General features: G+C 39.7%; 1 protein-coding gene across 1 annotated transcript in view; it reads left to right on the forward strand.

Annotated features, from left to right (window-relative positions):
- CPB2 (carboxypeptidase B2) overlaps window positions 1–18820 on the forward strand; it is a 49796-nt gene that overhangs the window by 28898 nt on the left and 2078 nt on the right. Inside the window, exons 7-10 of the mRNA XM_015538983.2 lie at window positions 3122–3232; window positions 6076–6169; window positions 12029–12231; window positions 15799–15886. Of these exons, the coding sequence (XP_015394469.1) occupies window positions 3122–3232; window positions 6076–6169; window positions 12029–12231; window positions 15799–15886 (496 nt within the window). The remainder of the gene's footprint in view (window positions 1–3121; window positions 3233–6075; window positions 6170–12028; window positions 12232–15798; window positions 15887–18820) is intronic.

The raw sequence follows: 18820 nt of genomic DNA on the forward strand, positions 1-18820 counted from the left end.
CACTCAACATCTCTTATACCATTTAAAATTTAAATTAATGCTTCAGCTTTAGGCTGAAATACAGCTCTCGGGTTCAGAGAGTACCTACCATTGTGCTAAATACTTGGTTGCCATTGCAGAAAAACTGGGACCTAAGCTCTTTGCTGTATTTCTACTGGTAGCAGGAGTAACAGTTTATTTTTAAATCTTCCATTCATAGGGGCTCCCGGGTGGCTCAGTCGGTTAAGTGTCCAACTCTTGATTTCCACTTGGGTTGTGATCCCAGGGTCATGGGAATGAGACCCACGTCAGGCTCCAGGCTGAGCGTGCAGCCTGCTTGGGATTCTCTCTCTCTCCCTCTGCCCCTCTCCCCCTGCTCTTGCTCTCTCTCTCTAAAATAAAAAAAAAATTAAGAAAATCTTCCATTCATAGCATCTTATATGCCTTTTTGGACTAATTTATTCTGTCAAGTGGCTATTGGTGAATTTTTTGGCAGGTGTTGTTGTTGTTGGGGACCATAATAAGGACAAAACTTTGGTGTACCTCAGGAAAAAAGAAGTGAGTAATTATCTGCCAGAGGTCAAGCTAATAGGCATCAGTCAAGCCTTTATTTCCCACCCCTAATCTCTCATTCTTGTGCTGTCCTCTGGTACCCTCTTTCTTCTTGTCTTGTTTTTATACTAGGACAGTGAGTTCAACTTTGCTACTTATCTTGTTGGTAAACCATCCCTTTGACAAATATTTATTTGTTGTCTTTTGTGTGTGTTTTGTCTTCAGCCACCTACCTCATTAAGAGTGATTCATTCGCTAAATATAAAACCATGACTGTATATATCTTTATAAAATACCATGAAAACTCACTGGAGAGCCCCAGGATACACAAATCACAAATTGATAATAAATTATTAGATGAATAAATACGTTACACTCGGTTGAAGTGTTATTTTAAAACATCATGTCTTTGAACACAGTTGATCTATTAAGTCATGTTACAAGGCTTATAGAAATCTAGAGGTTAAATTACTTCAGTGATATGACTATATGCCTAGATTGTATGCTTTTGACATATAAATAACTGGGTAGATGTCAAGTCTGAAAATATCTTAATGAGTATAACATCATTTACAAGGTTAAGTGAGAATATTTCTTAGATTTCTCTGTATCTATGGAACTCTGCCCTTAATTCACACAATGCCTAGAAAAGAACACAGGTTTGCCCAATACCAGGTACAACCCAGCCTCACCCTTTAGCCAATCAGGAAAATATCCAAAGTCCTGAGGGTGCTCTAACCTTACCTAGCCGATCCATTCAGCTCACCCTCCCGTTAGGGTTCACTTCTCCTTTTATGGGTAGGCATTGAGAAGTCCCCTTAATGCCCAGTTTCCCTCTGTCTTTCCTTTTTCTACACCTCTCCCCCGAGGTCCTGGTTTCGTCCTGCTGCTACTCTTCAGATCACCAATTCCCATTTATTCTGCACCCTCATCTTCTTTAAATGCACCCAAGCAAGCCTACCACTAGTCCAGATGGCACCTTTGTGAAAGGTCAAAAAAGGCATCCTTTGCTGGAACGAGTAGCTATCCACATGCAAAAGAATGAACTTGGACCCCTACCTCATACCAAGTGCAAATATTAACTCAAAATGGGTCAGAGACCTAAATTTAAAAGGCAAAATTACAAAATTCTTAGAAGAAAACATAGAAGTAGTCAATCTTTGTGCCTTTTGGCGATTATTCATTAGATATGACACCAAAAGCATAAACAACAAAGGACAAAAGAGATAAAAAGGGCTGTACCAAAATCAAAAACCTTTGTGCTTTTCAAAGAATGTCATCAAGAAAGTGCAAAGACAACCCATATAACCGAGGGAAATTTTTGCAAATCACATATATGATAAGGGACTTGTATCCAAAATATATAAAGAATGTTTACAAATAAACAATAAAATGACATATAGTCCAATTTAAAATTGGGCAAAATATCTGAAAAGATAACTCGCCATATACAAATGGCCAGTAAGCATATGAGAAGGTATTCAACATCATCAGTCACTAGAGAAATGCAAATTACAACCACAAGGACATATCACTTCCGACCCACCAGGATGGCTAAAGTTCAAAAAGGATAATCACAAGTGTTGGTAAGGCTGTGGAAAAATTAGAACCCTCATTCATTGCTGTTGGGATCGTAAAACAGTGCAGCCACTATTTTACAGTTGGGCAGTTCCTTGAAAGGTTAGGCATTGAATTAGCATGTGACCTAGCAATTCCACTAGTACGTACAAACCCAAGAGAAGCTGACACATTTGTTTACAGATGTTCATGCATCATTATTCATAATAGTCAAAAAGTGTGCCCATCAACCTCTGAGTAGATAAAATAATGTGGAATATCCTTATAATGGGACATCATTCAGCAGTGAAGAGGAATGGAATACTGACTCATGCTACAAAATGGACAAATCTTGCAAGCATTATGCCAAGTGACAGAAGCCAGACACAAAGGCCATGCATTTGATGATTCCATTTATATGAAATACCTAGAATGGGTAAATCCACAGAGATAGGAAGTTGATTAGTGATTGTCAAAGGGGGAGTATTAGGTTCTGACAGATGATCCATATTAGCTCTGGAGCTTTTTGTCCAATAAGCAGGACTCCAAACAGAATGGGTAAGTGAGGGTTTGAATGCGTGTTTCATAGATTTGTTGAAAGAATTAAAATGAACATTTTGACTCCCCAAGTTATAAGGACAAAGTAGAAACTATGTAGTCATATCTGGGCATAAGACAAAGTTAGTTTAAACTCTGATTGATATATGGATTATTGAAAAAGGAATGGAATTACATCTAAGGTAGAATTCTATGTTTCTTGAAGAAGAAAATTTTAGAAAATATACGGTGCTATTTTCTGCCTCCAATAAATAAGAGGACCATTTGTCCCCTATCCAAGGCATTCGCCACCATTTGGCAGTCTAGTGCCCTGAGTTCAGACTTGTCAAGGAATTAATATTCTTCCTGAAAGTTAAAGATGCAAATCTAAACATGCGAAATGACGTTTTAAAAAAATATAATGCATAAAGGAAACAGACTAAATTTAGAAGGACTTAAGAGAGATGTTATTAAACATACTTGGTTTAATTTGTAGGTAACTCACTTCTATGGGAAAGAAACCCTATACACCAGTCTTCTGACACAAATGGATTTCTATGTGATGCCGGTAGTTAATGTGGATGGTTATGACTTCACATGGAAAAAGGTAGGTAAAGGCAAAGAAAACAAAACATGCCCTAGTTGGAGATAAAGGATGCACCGATCGAATTATTCATAGAATCCTGGATCTTGGTACAATGGTTTTATTTAAGATATAAATATCTTTAAATTCTTATTATGGACAACTTCAAACATATGAGTGGGAATAATTGTATAGTAAATTCCTCTGTACCTACCACACAACTTCGTCAATAATCAGCTCATGGCCAATATTTTCTTGTCTATATCCCCAACCCAATTCTACCTTATTCATATTATTTTGAAACAAAACTCAGATACCATATGATTTCAGCAAAAATATTTCAGGATGCATCTCTAAAATAGGTCTTAAAAAAAACACAGTACAATTGTACCTAAAAATTAACAATACTGAATATCAGAAAATGTCCAATCAAATTTAAATTTGCAATTGTTTCATAACTTTTTTAGAAAAATTTTCTTTGATTCAGGATCCAGTTAAGGCCAATATATTGTGATTGGTTTAGGTATATTTTAATTCTATTTTAATCCATAGATTCTCTCTCCATCTCTCTGTCTCTCTCTCTCTCTTTCTCAAATTTTTCTTTGCAATTTATTCATTGAAGACAAGGTTTCACATTGTCTGGATTTGCTAATTGCATGGGCGTGTTGCAATTTAACATTCCTCTGTCCTCTGCATTTTCTAAAATTTGAAATTTGGATAGTAGGGGATAAACCAGATTCAGATTTGACTTTTTTGGCAGGACTATTTCATAGTGATTCTGTGTTCTGCATAATGTCTGGTTGTATCTCCTTTTGTGACATTAGCTACAACAATGCACAATGCCTAGATCCATCCATTCTTACTAGGAATCATTTGAATAGCATTTTGACTCATAACATCATAAATTGCAAGATTGAGAGAAGCATTTTAACTGCACTTACATTGTGACAGAATCACATTCTAACTGATACGTGAATTTAAACCTTAGGACCCTTTAATTCAATCGTGAACATCTAATATGCGTGAGTTTCCTAGTCAATCTCATCTATACTGGAAACCATTATCAATGGTATTTCTAGCCCATCAACATGATTCAGGAAAATTACTCAAGCAATGGAAGTGCAGTCCTTTCTAATTTAATGAGAAGCACATCAAAGCATATTTGAGCATATATAAGCTCAGAAAAGCCTCCTGAGCCGCACATGTAAACACTAAGGGGAATGAAAATAATCAGAGCGATTGGAAACATACAGGATTGGACAAAAACTGTTTCGTGGAAGAGGAAGAGGTAATTTTTGCAGAAGAAATGGCTGGAAATGGTGAAGGAGATTGATTGAGAAAGTTATCGCAAGTGAAAGGAACACTGAATAAAAGCTTGTAGGGAGGACTGGGCAAATCCTGAGCTAAGTAAATGAGAAATCCCTAGAACAGTACCTAACAAATTTGTGTCCAATAAACGATCACAGTCATAGACTGATGTTATGATAGACTTGTTCCTTTACTTGAATCACAGTAGAATTAGGCCATCCTTAGCTATTCCTACCCTCCCACTGTCTTTGTGTCTTAAAACTGCCAGTTAGTCCCTGCAGTGTGAGAACCTAATTTCTCCAGGGTAATTCTTGCTACTAAACCATAAGCCCCCCGCTGGAAGCGGACCGGGAAGCTGGGTTGATGACAGCGGGGTAAATTTGCCACATCATCTCAACTACAGGTTTAAACAAAGTCTGCGCAACTGTGTACATGATCAAATTTCTCAGTTTGTCCCCAAGAACCCAATGGGGCAATTCGCTTTGTGTTCACACACCGGGATCGAATCGGTACAATCAAAGGAACCATCAGGCTAGAAGTGTCTTCACATCTCCCCCTCCTGACACTTTTAAATGAGAGAGTTTAATTCAATCTAAAGAGAGCATTGAGGGGTGCCTGGGTAGCTCAGTCAGTTGGGCATCCTACTCTTGATGTGGGCTCAGGTCATGATCTTACGGTTTGTGCGATTGAGCCGCACATCGGGCTCTTCACTGACAGTGCAGAGCCTGCTTGGGATTCTCTCTCCCTCTTTCTCTGCTCCTGCGCGCGCTCTCTCTCTCTCTCTCTCTCTCTCTCTCTCTCTCATACACACACACACACACACACACACACACACACAGAGTCTCTCAACATAAATAAACTTTATTTTAAAAAGAAATATAGGGGCGCCTGGGTGGCTCGGTCAGTTAAGCGTCCGACTTCGGCTCAGGTCACGATCTCACGGTCCATGAGTTCGAGCCCCGCGTCGGGCTCTGTGCAGACAGCTCAGAGCCTGGAGCCTGTTTCAGATTCTGTGTCTCCCTCTCTCTCTGCCCCTCCCCTGTTCATGCTCTGTCTCTCTCTGTCTCAAAAATAAATAAACGTTAAAAAAATTTTTTTTAAATAAAAAGAAATATAAAGATAAAAATTAAGTATAAATATGAAAAAAATAAAGAGAGCATTGAGACTCATGAGTCATCATTTTCATTCTCGTTGAAACACCAAGTTATTTTCCTTTTCTCGGAAGAAATTAAAATGGAAGCAAACAAGATTTAAAGAGAACCAGTAACCAGCCTTGCAAGCAGCCTTGCAAAGCCAAATGAAATTTCTGTTGGTATGGGTCAAAATTGATTAAATATCCCCATTTCATCTGGTTCACACTGAAATAGCTTTGAGAGAACATGGTGGAGACCTGGATAGAGAGAGGGCTGTGCGAAAGGAACGCTGTGAGGACAGTGGCAGAGCAGAGTGATGGGTTTGCAGGACAGACACACAACTCTGGTCACTTAGGCTTTAGAAGTTGTGTCTTTGCTTGAACTGCAAACATGGCCATCCTGGTTATCAGTATTTTGTTTGTTTAGAATCGAATGTGGAGAAAGAACCGGTCTTTTCATGAAAATAATCGTTGCATCGGAACAGACCTGAACAGGAACTTTGCTTCCAAACACTGGTGTGGTAGGTCATTTGCTTTATTTCTAGCAATGTTCATTCATCTGAAAGGGGATATTCACAGAGAAAGGCCTATTAATTCAGAGTAATTACAGGGGAGGCCTATCTAAATCAGGAAATAATTCAAATAGGCTTTTTAGTTAAATGCAGTGCTGAAAATGTGCACGATTCACCTTAACCCCTCCGCCCTTCCATTTCGTCTTTAAAAAAAGGAATTTGGTGGGCATCTGGGTAGGTCAGTCAGTTGACTTTGGCTCAGGTCATGATCTCACGGTTCACGAGTTCAAGCCCCGCACTGGGCTCTGTGGTGACAGCTCAGAGCCTGGAGCCTGCTTCAGATTCTGTGTCTCCCTTTCTCTGTCCCTCCCCGACTTGTGCTCACTCACTCGCACTCTCGCTCTCTCCCCAAAATAAAAAAAATAAACATTAAAAGAAAAAGGAACTTAGGCCGGTTCCTTAAGGTCCCTTTTAGCTTCAAAATGCTAATATTCTACTTTTCTAGAATAATAATGAAGCGACTGTTAAAAGTCCTACTTTAAAGAAAAAATAACATTCATCATTAGAGTATCAAAGACCAGGGTAGGGTGAGTAGCTCTCCATTTTAATTGCATAGGAAAGGGCTTACTTCCACAGCATTCAAAAACATTTTCTTTTGTTTTCACTATTTAATATTTTTATGAATACCATAAACTTATGTCTGGCATAGCGAGAGCCTATCATTTATTGATTTGAATGAGTCAAAGTACTCAGTGGATATTGATTTAGGCATTCAGGAACATTATCTGGGGGCACCTCGGTGGCTCAGTCAGTTCAGCATCTGACTCTTGATTTCAGCTCAGGTCATGATCCCAAGGGTGTGGGATAGAGCCCTGTGTCAGACGTGGAGCCTGCTTGGGACTGTCTCTGTCTCTCTCTCCCCCACCCTACCTCTCTCCCCTGCTCCCTTTCAATCTCTGTCTTTCTCTCAAAAAAAAAAAAAAAAACCCACAAAAAAACAAAAAAACAAAACAAGACAAAACAGAACATTGTCTGTTCTCAGGGAGGTAGGTGTTGGTTCACACCCCCATTGTATTTCATAGTTACTACATTTAAGAAACAGCTACAGGGGCGCCTGGGTGGCTCAGTCGGTTAAGCATCTGACTTCGGCTCAGGTCACGATCTCGCGGTCCGTGAGTTCGAGCCCCGTGTCGGGCTCTGTGCTGACAGCTCAGAGCCTGGAGCCTGTTTAGGATTCTGTGTCTCCCTCTCTCTCTGACCCTCCCCCGTTCATGCTCTGTCTCTCTCTGTCTCAAAAATAAATAAACGTTAAAAAAAATTAAAAAAAAAAAAAAAGAAACAGCTACAGAACTAAACCTGATGATAACCTTGAGTCTAATCACCCCTTTGCCCTACACAGTGCTGTGTACGTGATTGTACATATTTCTTTTCAAAACAGAAGAGAAAATGTGTGATTTTGAACGTTTCATCATTCTCTCAGAGTGCATGTGAAAACCTCACCGCAGGGTAGTCCCCTTATTTCCGTATTTCCTTCCTTCTCTAGGCTAGAGACTCAGTGAGGGAAGGGACCACCCAGTGCAGTGCCTGGCACATGCGGGAGTCGCAGAAATTAATTAAATGAATATAGGAATGACTTAGTTGTTGTAAGAGAGTTACAGATGTAGTAAGCAAGCAGAGGAAGGAGCAGTTAATCTCCCCTCAGACTCACTCCTTTTGTGATTAAGGGAACCACTCAGTGGTTTCTCTGTGAGAGCCGTTCTTAAGATTGTCCCATAAAAGTACCCACTGGGGCCCAAAGACTCTGCCACAGCAGTGATAATTGGGCATGGGGTCAGAGAAGCAGCAGCGAATATACAATAGATCTGAATAGAGCTGTTAGTTACTAAGTGCAGAGCCATTTACATATGTCTCCCCCTAGGTTTCATTATCTGTGTATCTTGGATGGAGAATCCCAGACTCAGGAGGTTGAATCCCTTGCTCAAGATCACAGACCTAGGAAGTGACAGACCTGGGTTATGAAGCCAGGCTGACTGATCCCAAAGTTATCACGATTCTTCTATGTCTGAGAATCACTCTTCTGTTATAGGTTGCCTTCTGGAACTTCTTCTTTTATCTGGAAGTTCTTTTGGTGCTCTGTTTCACTTAATATTTTTTTATGGCGAAGCCATAAAAAATTTGAATAGCCAAGACGTCAAATATATTGTTACTGCCATCAAGAAGTACCAGAGGCCGCTCTGAGGCGTGGCACTTTATGATTACCCATCACAAGAGTTAGAAACAGAAACAGCAAGCAAATAAAAGCAAAAAAAGGGTCCAATGAGGCACTCAAACTCACGAACCCGGAGATCATGACCTGAGCCGAAGTCGGAAGCTTAACCAACTGAGCCACCCAGGTGGCCCCCACCACCTCAGTATGTCTTTAGTAGTATGTAAGGAAGCCAGTGAGACAGAACTAAATCTTCTCTCTTCCTTGTCCCTACAACTAGAACACGCCTTTATGATACTTTTTTTTAAGAATCTCAAAGAGCACCTTACTCTTTAATGAGAAACGACATATCAATCCTGTTTATTTGTTTCATGTTCACTTCCCCCTTCCTCTAAATTAAAATTGTGTGTGTGTGTGTGTGTGTGTGTGTGTGTGTGTGTGTGTTGGAGTTGGGAATGGAGGTGAGTTGTCTTAAACCGATCAGGCTGCCGCTAACAAAATACCGCAGGCTGATGGCTCCAGCAAGGTAAGTTTATTTCTTGCAGATCTGAAGGCTGGAAGTCCAAGATCAAGGTGTCAGCAGGGTGGGTTTGCCCTGAGGCCTCTCTCCTTGGCTTGCAGATGGCCACCTTCTCACTGTGTCCTCACTTGACATTTTCTCTTTGTGCACGTCTCTGGTGTCTCTCTCTTTCCTTAAAAGGACACCAGCCACATTAGATCAGGGCCCCACCTTCATGACTTCCTTCAACTTTAATTACCTTCTTAAAGGCCCTCTTTCCAAACATAGTACATTGTGGGTTACGGCTTGCATACGTGAATTTTGGGGAGACAGAATTCAGTCCATAACAGATAGCATTTTATGAGGACCTCTAGTCTCAAACTTCCTAAGATAGATCCCCTCATTTTCTAAGATGTTAAGTTAAACTGCAAAGTTTTGGTAGCTATGGTACGGTGGAAAATCCTTTCTTTCTTTCCCATGAGACCATAGTGTTTTTTTAATCGCTTTTATGGCGCTAAAATACATATAACCTGAAATTTGTCATTTTAACCATTCAGCACATTGAAGCATTAAGTATATCCAGTCGGTGAAACCATCACCAGTATCCATTTCTAAAAGTTTTCTTCAGCCCAAACAGAAGCTCTGTGACCATTCAGCAATGTCTTCTTGTTTCCTACTCACTGCAGTCCCCGTAATGTCTGCTCTACTCTCTGTTCTACGAACTTTCCTGTACTAGATACCTTTTTATTCCAGGGTTCATAGATGAGATAATACTTAAGCTCGAAGGGATCTGGGAGACCAAGCGCTACAGATGAAGCACCTTCAGCTGAGCCAGATGCAATAGCTTGCCCAGATCGACATGTCTGTTTAGGAGCAAAGCAGTCCCGGACTCCAGGGTCCTGACTCCCCATGAATCTTTCTACCGAAATACTTGAAACCTCTAGAATGACAGTCACAGAATGAGAGCCTGAGGCTGCTCTGTCCACTGCAGTAGTCACTAGCCGCATGTGGCCCTTGAACACTTGAAATGTGGCTTGTCTGAATTGAGATGTGCAGTGAGTATAAAATACACACCAAATTTCAAAGACTTGGTGTGAAAAAAGGAGCCTAAAGTATGCCATGAACAATTTTTGTATTGATTGTGTTTGAAAGGATTGTACTTGGTACCTATTGGGTGAAATCAGTTGTATTATTAAAATAGGTTGTTGCTTTTGAAATACACAGTTACTTGAAAACCTAAATACGTAACTTGCCGTATGTTTCTACAGAACGGCTCTGGTCTGAAGATTCATGTTAGGGGACCACCTGTTCCTTTGTCTCTTTGATGTCCCCCTACTCCTAATGTAGACTCTCTACTCTCTAAAACTATATATCGGGGAAAAGGGCAGGAGTAATCAAAGGATATGAAACTATCAGAATGGTTGGTCTGATCACATTCTTGGTTAAGAATACAAATGGGGGAACCTGGGTGGCTCGGTCGGTTGAGTGTCTGACTCTTGATTTCAGCTCAGGTCATGATCCCAGGGTTGTGGGACTGACTCCTGTATTGGACTCCATGCTGAGAGTGGAGACTGCTTAGAGTTCTCTCTCTCTCTCTCTCTCTCTCTCTCTCTCTCTCTCTCAAAAAACAAAACACAACAACCAAAAAACCCATTAATACAAATGAAATACTTGGAAAGGCCTTGGATGTTTAGCCCATATTTTCTTGTGCCAAAAAGAATGTTTCACAAACATTAAGGTTGTCTCTGTTGCAAATAAAAGGCAGAAATCAGAGCAAACTTGAGGCAGGCAGGACCTGTAAGGATAATGGAGTAGACCATGGAACCCCAGGACAAGGGCAACGAGCTTCAGAAACAGCCTGGAACTGGGCCTGGGGGACTGCAGTGAGCTCTGTGAGTCCTTTCTCTCTCCATTCATCCCTGCAAAGCACAATGGGTTTTTGTTTTATTCCAATCCACATGATGATGATGGTGATGCTGGTGACCACGACGACGACGCGAGACAAAGACCATGAGGAGGAAAAGCAATCATTATTGAATCTTAGTATTTACAAGGCACCATGCAAAGCACCTCATATACATTGTACTGAATCCTCACGAAATCCATGTTAAATGTATAACTTTTCCATTTAGCAGATAGGAAAATCAAGGTTTAGACAGGTTTCAAACATTTCACCTAAGGCCATATAGCTATTAAATGGCAGCACCAAGCTTAGGATCAAGCGGTTGGGTGATTAACAATATGCCACTTAGCCTCTTATCGTAAAAGGTCCTTACTGCCAAGAATGTTCACTTTGCATCTCCTGAAACAGCAGTATTTCATTCATAGGGTTGCCAAGAGGAGTGAATAAGATACTGTGTGTAAATCTTAGAGTTCAGGTCAGCTGGTGTTTTCTTTGTTCTAGAGTGCCGCTGGACTGACTCTAGGATCTTCCACTTCGATACTAGGTTATCAGCGGAGGAATTCAGAGTGACAGAACACAAGTTAGGGACCTAGTTCAAGATTAATCAACTGTTCCTAGGCAGGAATAATGGTTGGGGTCAGAGGTGGCTCCCTGAGGCTCCACCCCTGTGAATTAAAGAAGAAAGGTGAAGGGGTAGGAGGCAGGCTACCATCCAAAGTGATGTATACTATAATTTCTCAAAAGGATGAATAAACATTACTCCAGCCCCGAACATTCCATCTTCTTTTATTTGCCAAACCTCCTTAGCAAGTTGCAAGTAGTACGAAAGGCAGACTTGTATAGTCTGAGCTCCCAAAGGAGACTCCTTTTATGGACCACATTGATTAGTAATTTTTAAACTACAAATATCAGAAAAACCAAGCTCACGCTGGATTAAAGAAAATGGGGTTTCTAAAAAAATGGGGTTTCTCTATCTCACAGAACCACAAGTTTGGAGGCAGGGCTGACGTCTCTGAGACGTCCTTAGCCACTTTCACAAAGGGTGCAAGATGGCTGTCCCCAGGCAGCGATTGTTGGGGTGTTTGCTCTGAGGGCGTAGAAACATCTGCTTCAATAGAAACATAAATATGTTCTTTACAGAACTCTGTCTAATCCACTTCTCTAAAAATTTTACACCATGGATATTAGGAGGGTGCATTGTCAGGGAAATCACAAATGACAATGGCGTTTGCTAATCCCACTCTATCCATTTCACTTCAGAGGAAGGTGCATCAAGTTTCTCTTGCTCAGAAACCTACTGTGGCCCTTACCCTGAGTCAGAGCCAGAAGTGAAGGCAATGGCCAATTTCTTGAGAAAAAACATCAACCACATTAAGGCTTACATCAGTATGCATTCATACTCCCAGAAGATAGTGTTTCCATATTCCTATAATAGAAGCAAAACCAAAGACCATGAGGAGCTGGTAAGTGCTACTCAATTATCTTTTTTTTCATTGGCATTTCAGAAATAAAATAATACGAAGTTCAAGAATCAAAAACTGTGGGAAAAATTTTCTCCTCTGGAGGACAGATGGAAAGGTGCTTTCTGTTTTGATCTCGTTCTGCTGAGAGTCACCCTGGGTCAGGGTTCACTGAGGGAATGTAAAGAATGGGTCCTATTCTGTGGACAAGAACTTCAGTCCAGCAAATGGGTATCTAAGAAAATAACTGACATACAGCTTGAAGGTCAGGGGGAACCATTCCCCGTGGAACTGATCTACATATAAAGCCCTAACAGCAAGGACAAGAGACTCTGGAATTGTGGGTCTGCTTTGTGGTACCTCGCTTTCAACAACAGATAGATCAAGTCCTGGAACCACACTCATTAATTTGATATCAATGTTGGGAATTGTGTGCACACTGCCCTCTCTAACCCCCAGGGGTTTGGTCCTAGTAAAAGCACCTCCAATTTCAACACTGAAGCGAGAACCGCCCCCCCCCCCAACGCCACCTTTTTTTGGAATGTAGTGAATGATACAGAAGTTCAAAGAAGACTCATTTTGTCTGCTAACCCCTCACTCCTTTTTGGTCCCAGATGTCCTATGTTTGGGTTGATGGCAAAGAATGCAAGGGTTCTCGATGGATTGTAGCTGGGATTGGCCGAATTCTCACCGCAGATGCCTTCCAGGCAATGGAAGGGTTATGGCAACAGTCTGATTCTTGCCCAAGTTCTGATCTTTATGTCGTGTTCTGTTTCTTTCTCATTTTATTCTGGTTCTCTTTCCTCTTTCTCTTTTTATGTTTTTAAATGTGTATGTTTTTGTTATTGAAGTATAGTTGACATACAATGTTATATTAGTTTCAACTGTACAACATAGTAATTCCATAGTTCTATGCATTATGCTCAAATGGTAAGTGTAGTTACCATTTGTCACTCTATAACATTATTACAATATTATTGACTATATTCCCTATGCAGTATTTTTTAACCCATGACTTATTTATTTTATAACTGGAAGTTTGTACCTGTTAATTTCCTTCACCTATTTCATCCATTCTCCCAACCCCCTCCCCTCTGGCAACCACCAGTTTCTTCTCTGTAATTATGAATCCGTTTCCATATTTTTGTTTGTTGATTTGCTTTGTTTTTTAGATTTCACATGTAAGTAAAATCATATGGTATTTGTCTTTCTCTAACTTATTTCACTCAGCATAATTCCCTCTAGATCCATTCATGTTGTTGAAAATGGCAAGATCTCATTCCATTTTATAGCTGGGTAATATTTCATTGCACACACACACACACACACACACACATCTTTATGCATTCATCTATCAGCGGATACTTAGGTTACTTCCATAACTTGGCCATTGTAAATAATGCTGCAATAAACATAGGGTCATGTATCTTTTCAAGCAAGTGTTTTCATTTTCTTTGAGTAAATACCCAGTAGTAGAATTACTGTATCATATGATATTTCTATTTTTAATTTTTGAGGAACCTCCACACTGTTTTCCACAGTGTTCACCCCAATTTACATTCCTATCAAACTGTGCGCGTGAGTTCCTTTTGTCCATCTCCATGCCAACACTTTTTATTTCTTGTATTTTTTATAATAGCCATTCTGATAGGTGTAAGGTGATATTTCATGGTAGTTTTGATTTGCATTTCCCTGATATATGGTGATGTTGAGCATCTTTTCATGTATCTGTTCACCATTTGTATGCCTTCTTTGGAAAAATATCCATTTAGGTTCTCTGCCTATTATTTAATTAGATTATTTGTGGGGTATTTTTTTGTTTGTTTTTTGTTTTGGGGTTTTTTTGTTTGTTTATTTGGTTGGTTTTGGTGTTGGTTTTATGTCCTGGTTCTCTTACAAGAATAAACTATAGCCACATTAAGGGCTGGCAGTGGCTGATGACAAATATAATGTTATTTGCACTTCCTGAAAATAGCTCATTTAGAACATAAACGTGCTTGATGCTTGCAATTCTTTCTTTTTCTCAAAGGAAAACCTTTAAGGAAAGCTCCTTTCTTGGTGTCATCCTTGAAGAAACGAAAGGATATTTATCATGATTTGGAAATAGAACTAGTCTGATTTTCCCTTGTTTTTGCATTAGTGTTGCCACACATATTTTGTTGAGTTATTTGGTGTAAAATATTGTGTTTGGCGGACACTGATGAAAGAAGCATTCGGTAGGACCCTGCCCTTTAAGAGAACATGATATGGTTAGGGAGCTCAGCCATGAGCAAATGTTACAAGTAGCTATATTCGAGGTGCAGTGACTACTGAATAAGTTGGCCCAGATGGTGCATCCTCAGTTCTGACGGGGCTAGCATGGGGGTGGCCTCGTTAACTGATTCAGAAGGAAATGCTAGATAACGCTTGGGGATAAAGTCCCTGTCCCTGAGGAATTTCTCATCTCTTAAAGGGCGACATACTATAAAGAAAACATAATAATAAAGGGCGATTGCCATCAAAGAACAGATACACTTTCAGCCAGAAATGGAAAGACAGGAATTCCATAGACAGACCGGGAAGGGAGGACATAGGACATTCAAAGCGGAGGAGATGCGTCCCCGCAGAAAGTGTGTTCAGGGGACCCTGTGGGTGTGAGAGTAGAGAGTGACGCCATCAGAAAGTAGATGTGGTCCGCTTGTTGGCATGTCAGAATAAATTCGTGTTTTGTTCTGTAGACAATGATGGTCCATTACCATTTTTTTGAACAAAGGAGGGGTACAACATAATATGCGCTGATACTCCTCTGGGTTATTCAAGAGAGTGACAGCGGATACTAGCCTGAACTTCGCGAAAGGTCTGGATAAGCTAGAAACAAATGTAGTGGAACAACAGACTTACTTATTAGCCTGGTCCACACTGGGCACATGATCCTTTTTATGTGATGAGTCTTTAGTAGTTATTAGGCATTTTACCCAAGAAGAGAATGGAGTTTGCGAGAAGGAAACGAAGTAAGCATTAGGTATATGTAATATTTACACAGGTTGCATTTAAAGTTTGGTGATGATTTTGTGTAGGAGTAGGGTAACCCCAGGTGGTTTGCCTTTGGAATACAGTTATACCTCATTGTATATAAGAAACGAACTCCTAAAAAAATGCATGTGAGAATTATTTTTTCTTCAAGTTAAATCAAATTTTCAATGTACTAGAAGAGTCTATGTTTAATGCCACCCAACTGTGATTTCCATAAAAGTTTATTTATTCTTACTACGCAGATTTTTCATATCAACAGTTTTCTCTAGCTTTATTCAGATATAACTGATGTTTAACATCATGTAAGTTTAAGGTGTACAATGTGATGATTTGATACACTTACACATTGTTTAGCTGGAAATTTAACTGGAAATGTATATAACCAACACTCCCCCAATTCATTCACCCCCACCCCCCTAGCAACCAGCAATATACTTTCTTTTTCTTCACCTACACAGTTTGATTCATTTAATATATGATGATTTTTTTAAAGAAACTTCTGCTTGTCCCGCTCCAAAGCTGCACATTAACTGAAATTTCATATTCTATTGATTTCAGTCTCTAGTGGCCAGTGAAGCAGTCCGTGCTATAGAGAATACTAATAGAAATACCAGATATACACATGGCAGTGGTTCAGAAAGTTTATGTAAGTATTTCTTCTTAACATCTTGGAGAACTGTGAGCTACTAAAGAAATCTGTGTGTTTGCTTTTTCTGTGCGGATTTAATTTTTCTAAACGCAATCTTTAAACCAGGTCACACGTAAAATAGTTGGATTATAACAATTAGAAATGGAAGCATAATAGCTATGACAGCACTGAGCAAGGCTATATTAATAAATGAATACACTGAAGACAAAATGGTATTTAAGAAATCGTGTTCATTGCTACAGAGTAGAGATTATAGAATTGTCATCATAGTAGTTGAGTGAAGGAGGAAAGGCCATAAAGGGTTAAAAGAATGTATAAGATGCCAATGGCCACCGTGTAAGGTTGCACAGGTTGAACACTATATAAATCTGAGGAACACTCTTTACATTAGATGCTTGCTAGTGACAGGCGGTGCTCACTAGAGTACATTATCGTTAAATGTCTTTTGCTTGTATCACACTGATGATAGCTCATATACGGCAAACTCTTAAGAAATATTTTAAAATTTAATTTCTGCTGGCAGATATTTATTGGGGGACTCCTTTTTACCCACATTGGGAAGACAGATAATGATTTTTATCTTTTGCAACTGGAGGGGGAGATGGAGAAAGAGGAAGAGAAAATAAACATGTCACCAGGTGTCCACAAACTGCGACCCACAGGTCAAATTCAGCTTACTGCTTGTGAGGCACAGGCCTGTGAGATAAGAACAGTTTTTCCATTTTTTAAATGGTTGAGGGAAAAAACACAAAATAGCGAGATTTTGTGACACGTTAAAATTATATGAAATTCAGATATCAGTATCCAAAAATAAAGTTAAAAAAAATTTTTTTTGCACTTATTTATTTTTGAGAGGCAGAGAGAGACAGAGAGTGAGTGGGGGAGGGGCAGAGAGAGAATGAGACAGAATCCAAAGCAGGCTCCAGGCTCCGAGCTGTCAACACAGAGCTCGACGCGGGGCTCGAACCCACAAACTGTGAGATCATGACCTGAGCTGAAGTCGCACGCTTAACCGACTGAGCCACCCAGGCACCCCCTAAAAATAAAGTTTTATCTGAACACAGACACACGCATTTATTTATGTATTGTCTATGATAGCTCTCATGACAGTAGTATCGAATAGTTTTATGATATAATTTGTGGCTCACAAAACCTAAAGCATTTACTATCCGGTCCTTTACAGGTAAAGTTTGCCAATCTCTGATGTAAACAACTAAATAGTAAAATAGAGTATAATCCCATCGATATGTGAAGAATATAAAATAGTCTTAAGGGTTTGAGGATGACTGCAGGAGAGAGAGGTTACTTAGCTAAAGTGACCTAGGAAGGTCTCTCTCTGTAGGTGACACTTCTGGGAGACCTACCTGACAAGTGGCTGCCCAACAATGGTGTCAGGGGAAAACCAAGGAGAGGAAATGGCTTGTGTAAAAGCCCTGAGGCAATATTTAAAACCTCAAAGTTTTCTTTAACAGGTATGATCTACGGGAGTAGAAAAATACATTCAGCTTAATAATCACATTCATATGATTTTCAATAAATTGCTTTACCCCTGGATGTCCTATTAGTAGAAAGTCCAGAATCTTCCTCTTCCTCCTCAACTACCCCTAAAATGTCTCACAACAAAGTGGGGCCAGATTGGTCCACATGGTGTCTCTGTCTCTTGGTGTCACTGGTCCACTGTTACCTTTGCTGACCCAGGTCCTTGCTCTGTCGGAGAGGCACCCCACACCCTCCTTTCACAATTCAGAGCTTTCTTGATTCCCATTCTCTTCTCTACCATTGTTCCCCAAAGCATAACCATAGAGCCTCAGGGCTGAAGAGCTTTAAAAGTAACTTTCTGTTGTGGTGAAATCAGTCTATCTCTACATACTCTTTCATTCATTCATTCATTCATTCATTCAGTATACATCTGTGTGGTTGTGTGCATAAGCATGAGAAAATGGCTAGAAGAAGAAATGCCAAATATTGAGAGTGGTTGTTCTGAATAACTTATTTAATCCACCGCTGATGGATATTTTTCGGTATTATAAACAATGCTTTGGTAAATACCTTTGTAGTTAATTCAAGTATAGGTATAGAAAGAGGCAAAAATGATCACTTTACACGTTACATGATTGTCTACCTGGAAAACAGTAGAAATCAACCAAAAATATTAGTAACAATCAAAAGTTGAGTAATGTTTGGGACACCTGGGTGGCTCAGTTGGTTAAGTGTTCTGTTCTTGATTTTGGCTCAGGTCATGATGTCATGGTCACAAAATTGAGCCCTGAGTTGGGCTCCATGCGGATGTGGAGCCTGCTTAAGATTGTATCTCTCTCTCTCCTTCTACCACTCCCCTGAGTGCACACACACACTCTGTCTCACAAAACAAAACAAGAACACAAAGTTGAGTAAGGTGGCTGACTGTGAACTAACTATACAGAAATCTAAAGCCCTCTTATATAAAAAAATAATAATAATCAGGTAGAAAATAAATACCCCTCTATATGTACATACACACACGCACATATATATACATACAGATACATACATATATGTGAATTCATTGTTGAATGCATATTTGTGTCTACACACACAAATAAATCCATATATCTACATGAAAAACCTAGAAAATTTTACTGGTAACCATAAAAGAAAATAAATAAAAGGAGAAATGCAGCATGTTTTTGAGTGGGAAGACAATATAAAAATGTGTCAGTTGTGCTAAATTAGTCTGTATATTTAATGCAATCCTAATGAACAGTTCAATGACTTTGAACTTCCTTTGAAAGAATAAAGTTGGTAGATGAGCTCGTAAAATTCTGAAAAATGAGGCTAATAGGAGAATTTGCCCCAACCAGGTATTAACGCACGAACAGAGCCTGGGAGAAACAGATCAACAGAAGGGAGTAGAAGAACAGAAAGACACTTAAATACATAAGGACGTCTAGT

The sequence above is a fragment of the Panthera tigris genome, chromosome A1, assembly GCF_018350195.1.
Source record: "Panthera tigris isolate Pti1 chromosome A1, P.tigris_Pti1_mat1.1, whole genome shotgun sequence".
NCBI lineage: Eukaryota > Metazoa > Chordata > Mammalia > Carnivora > Felidae > Panthera > Panthera tigris.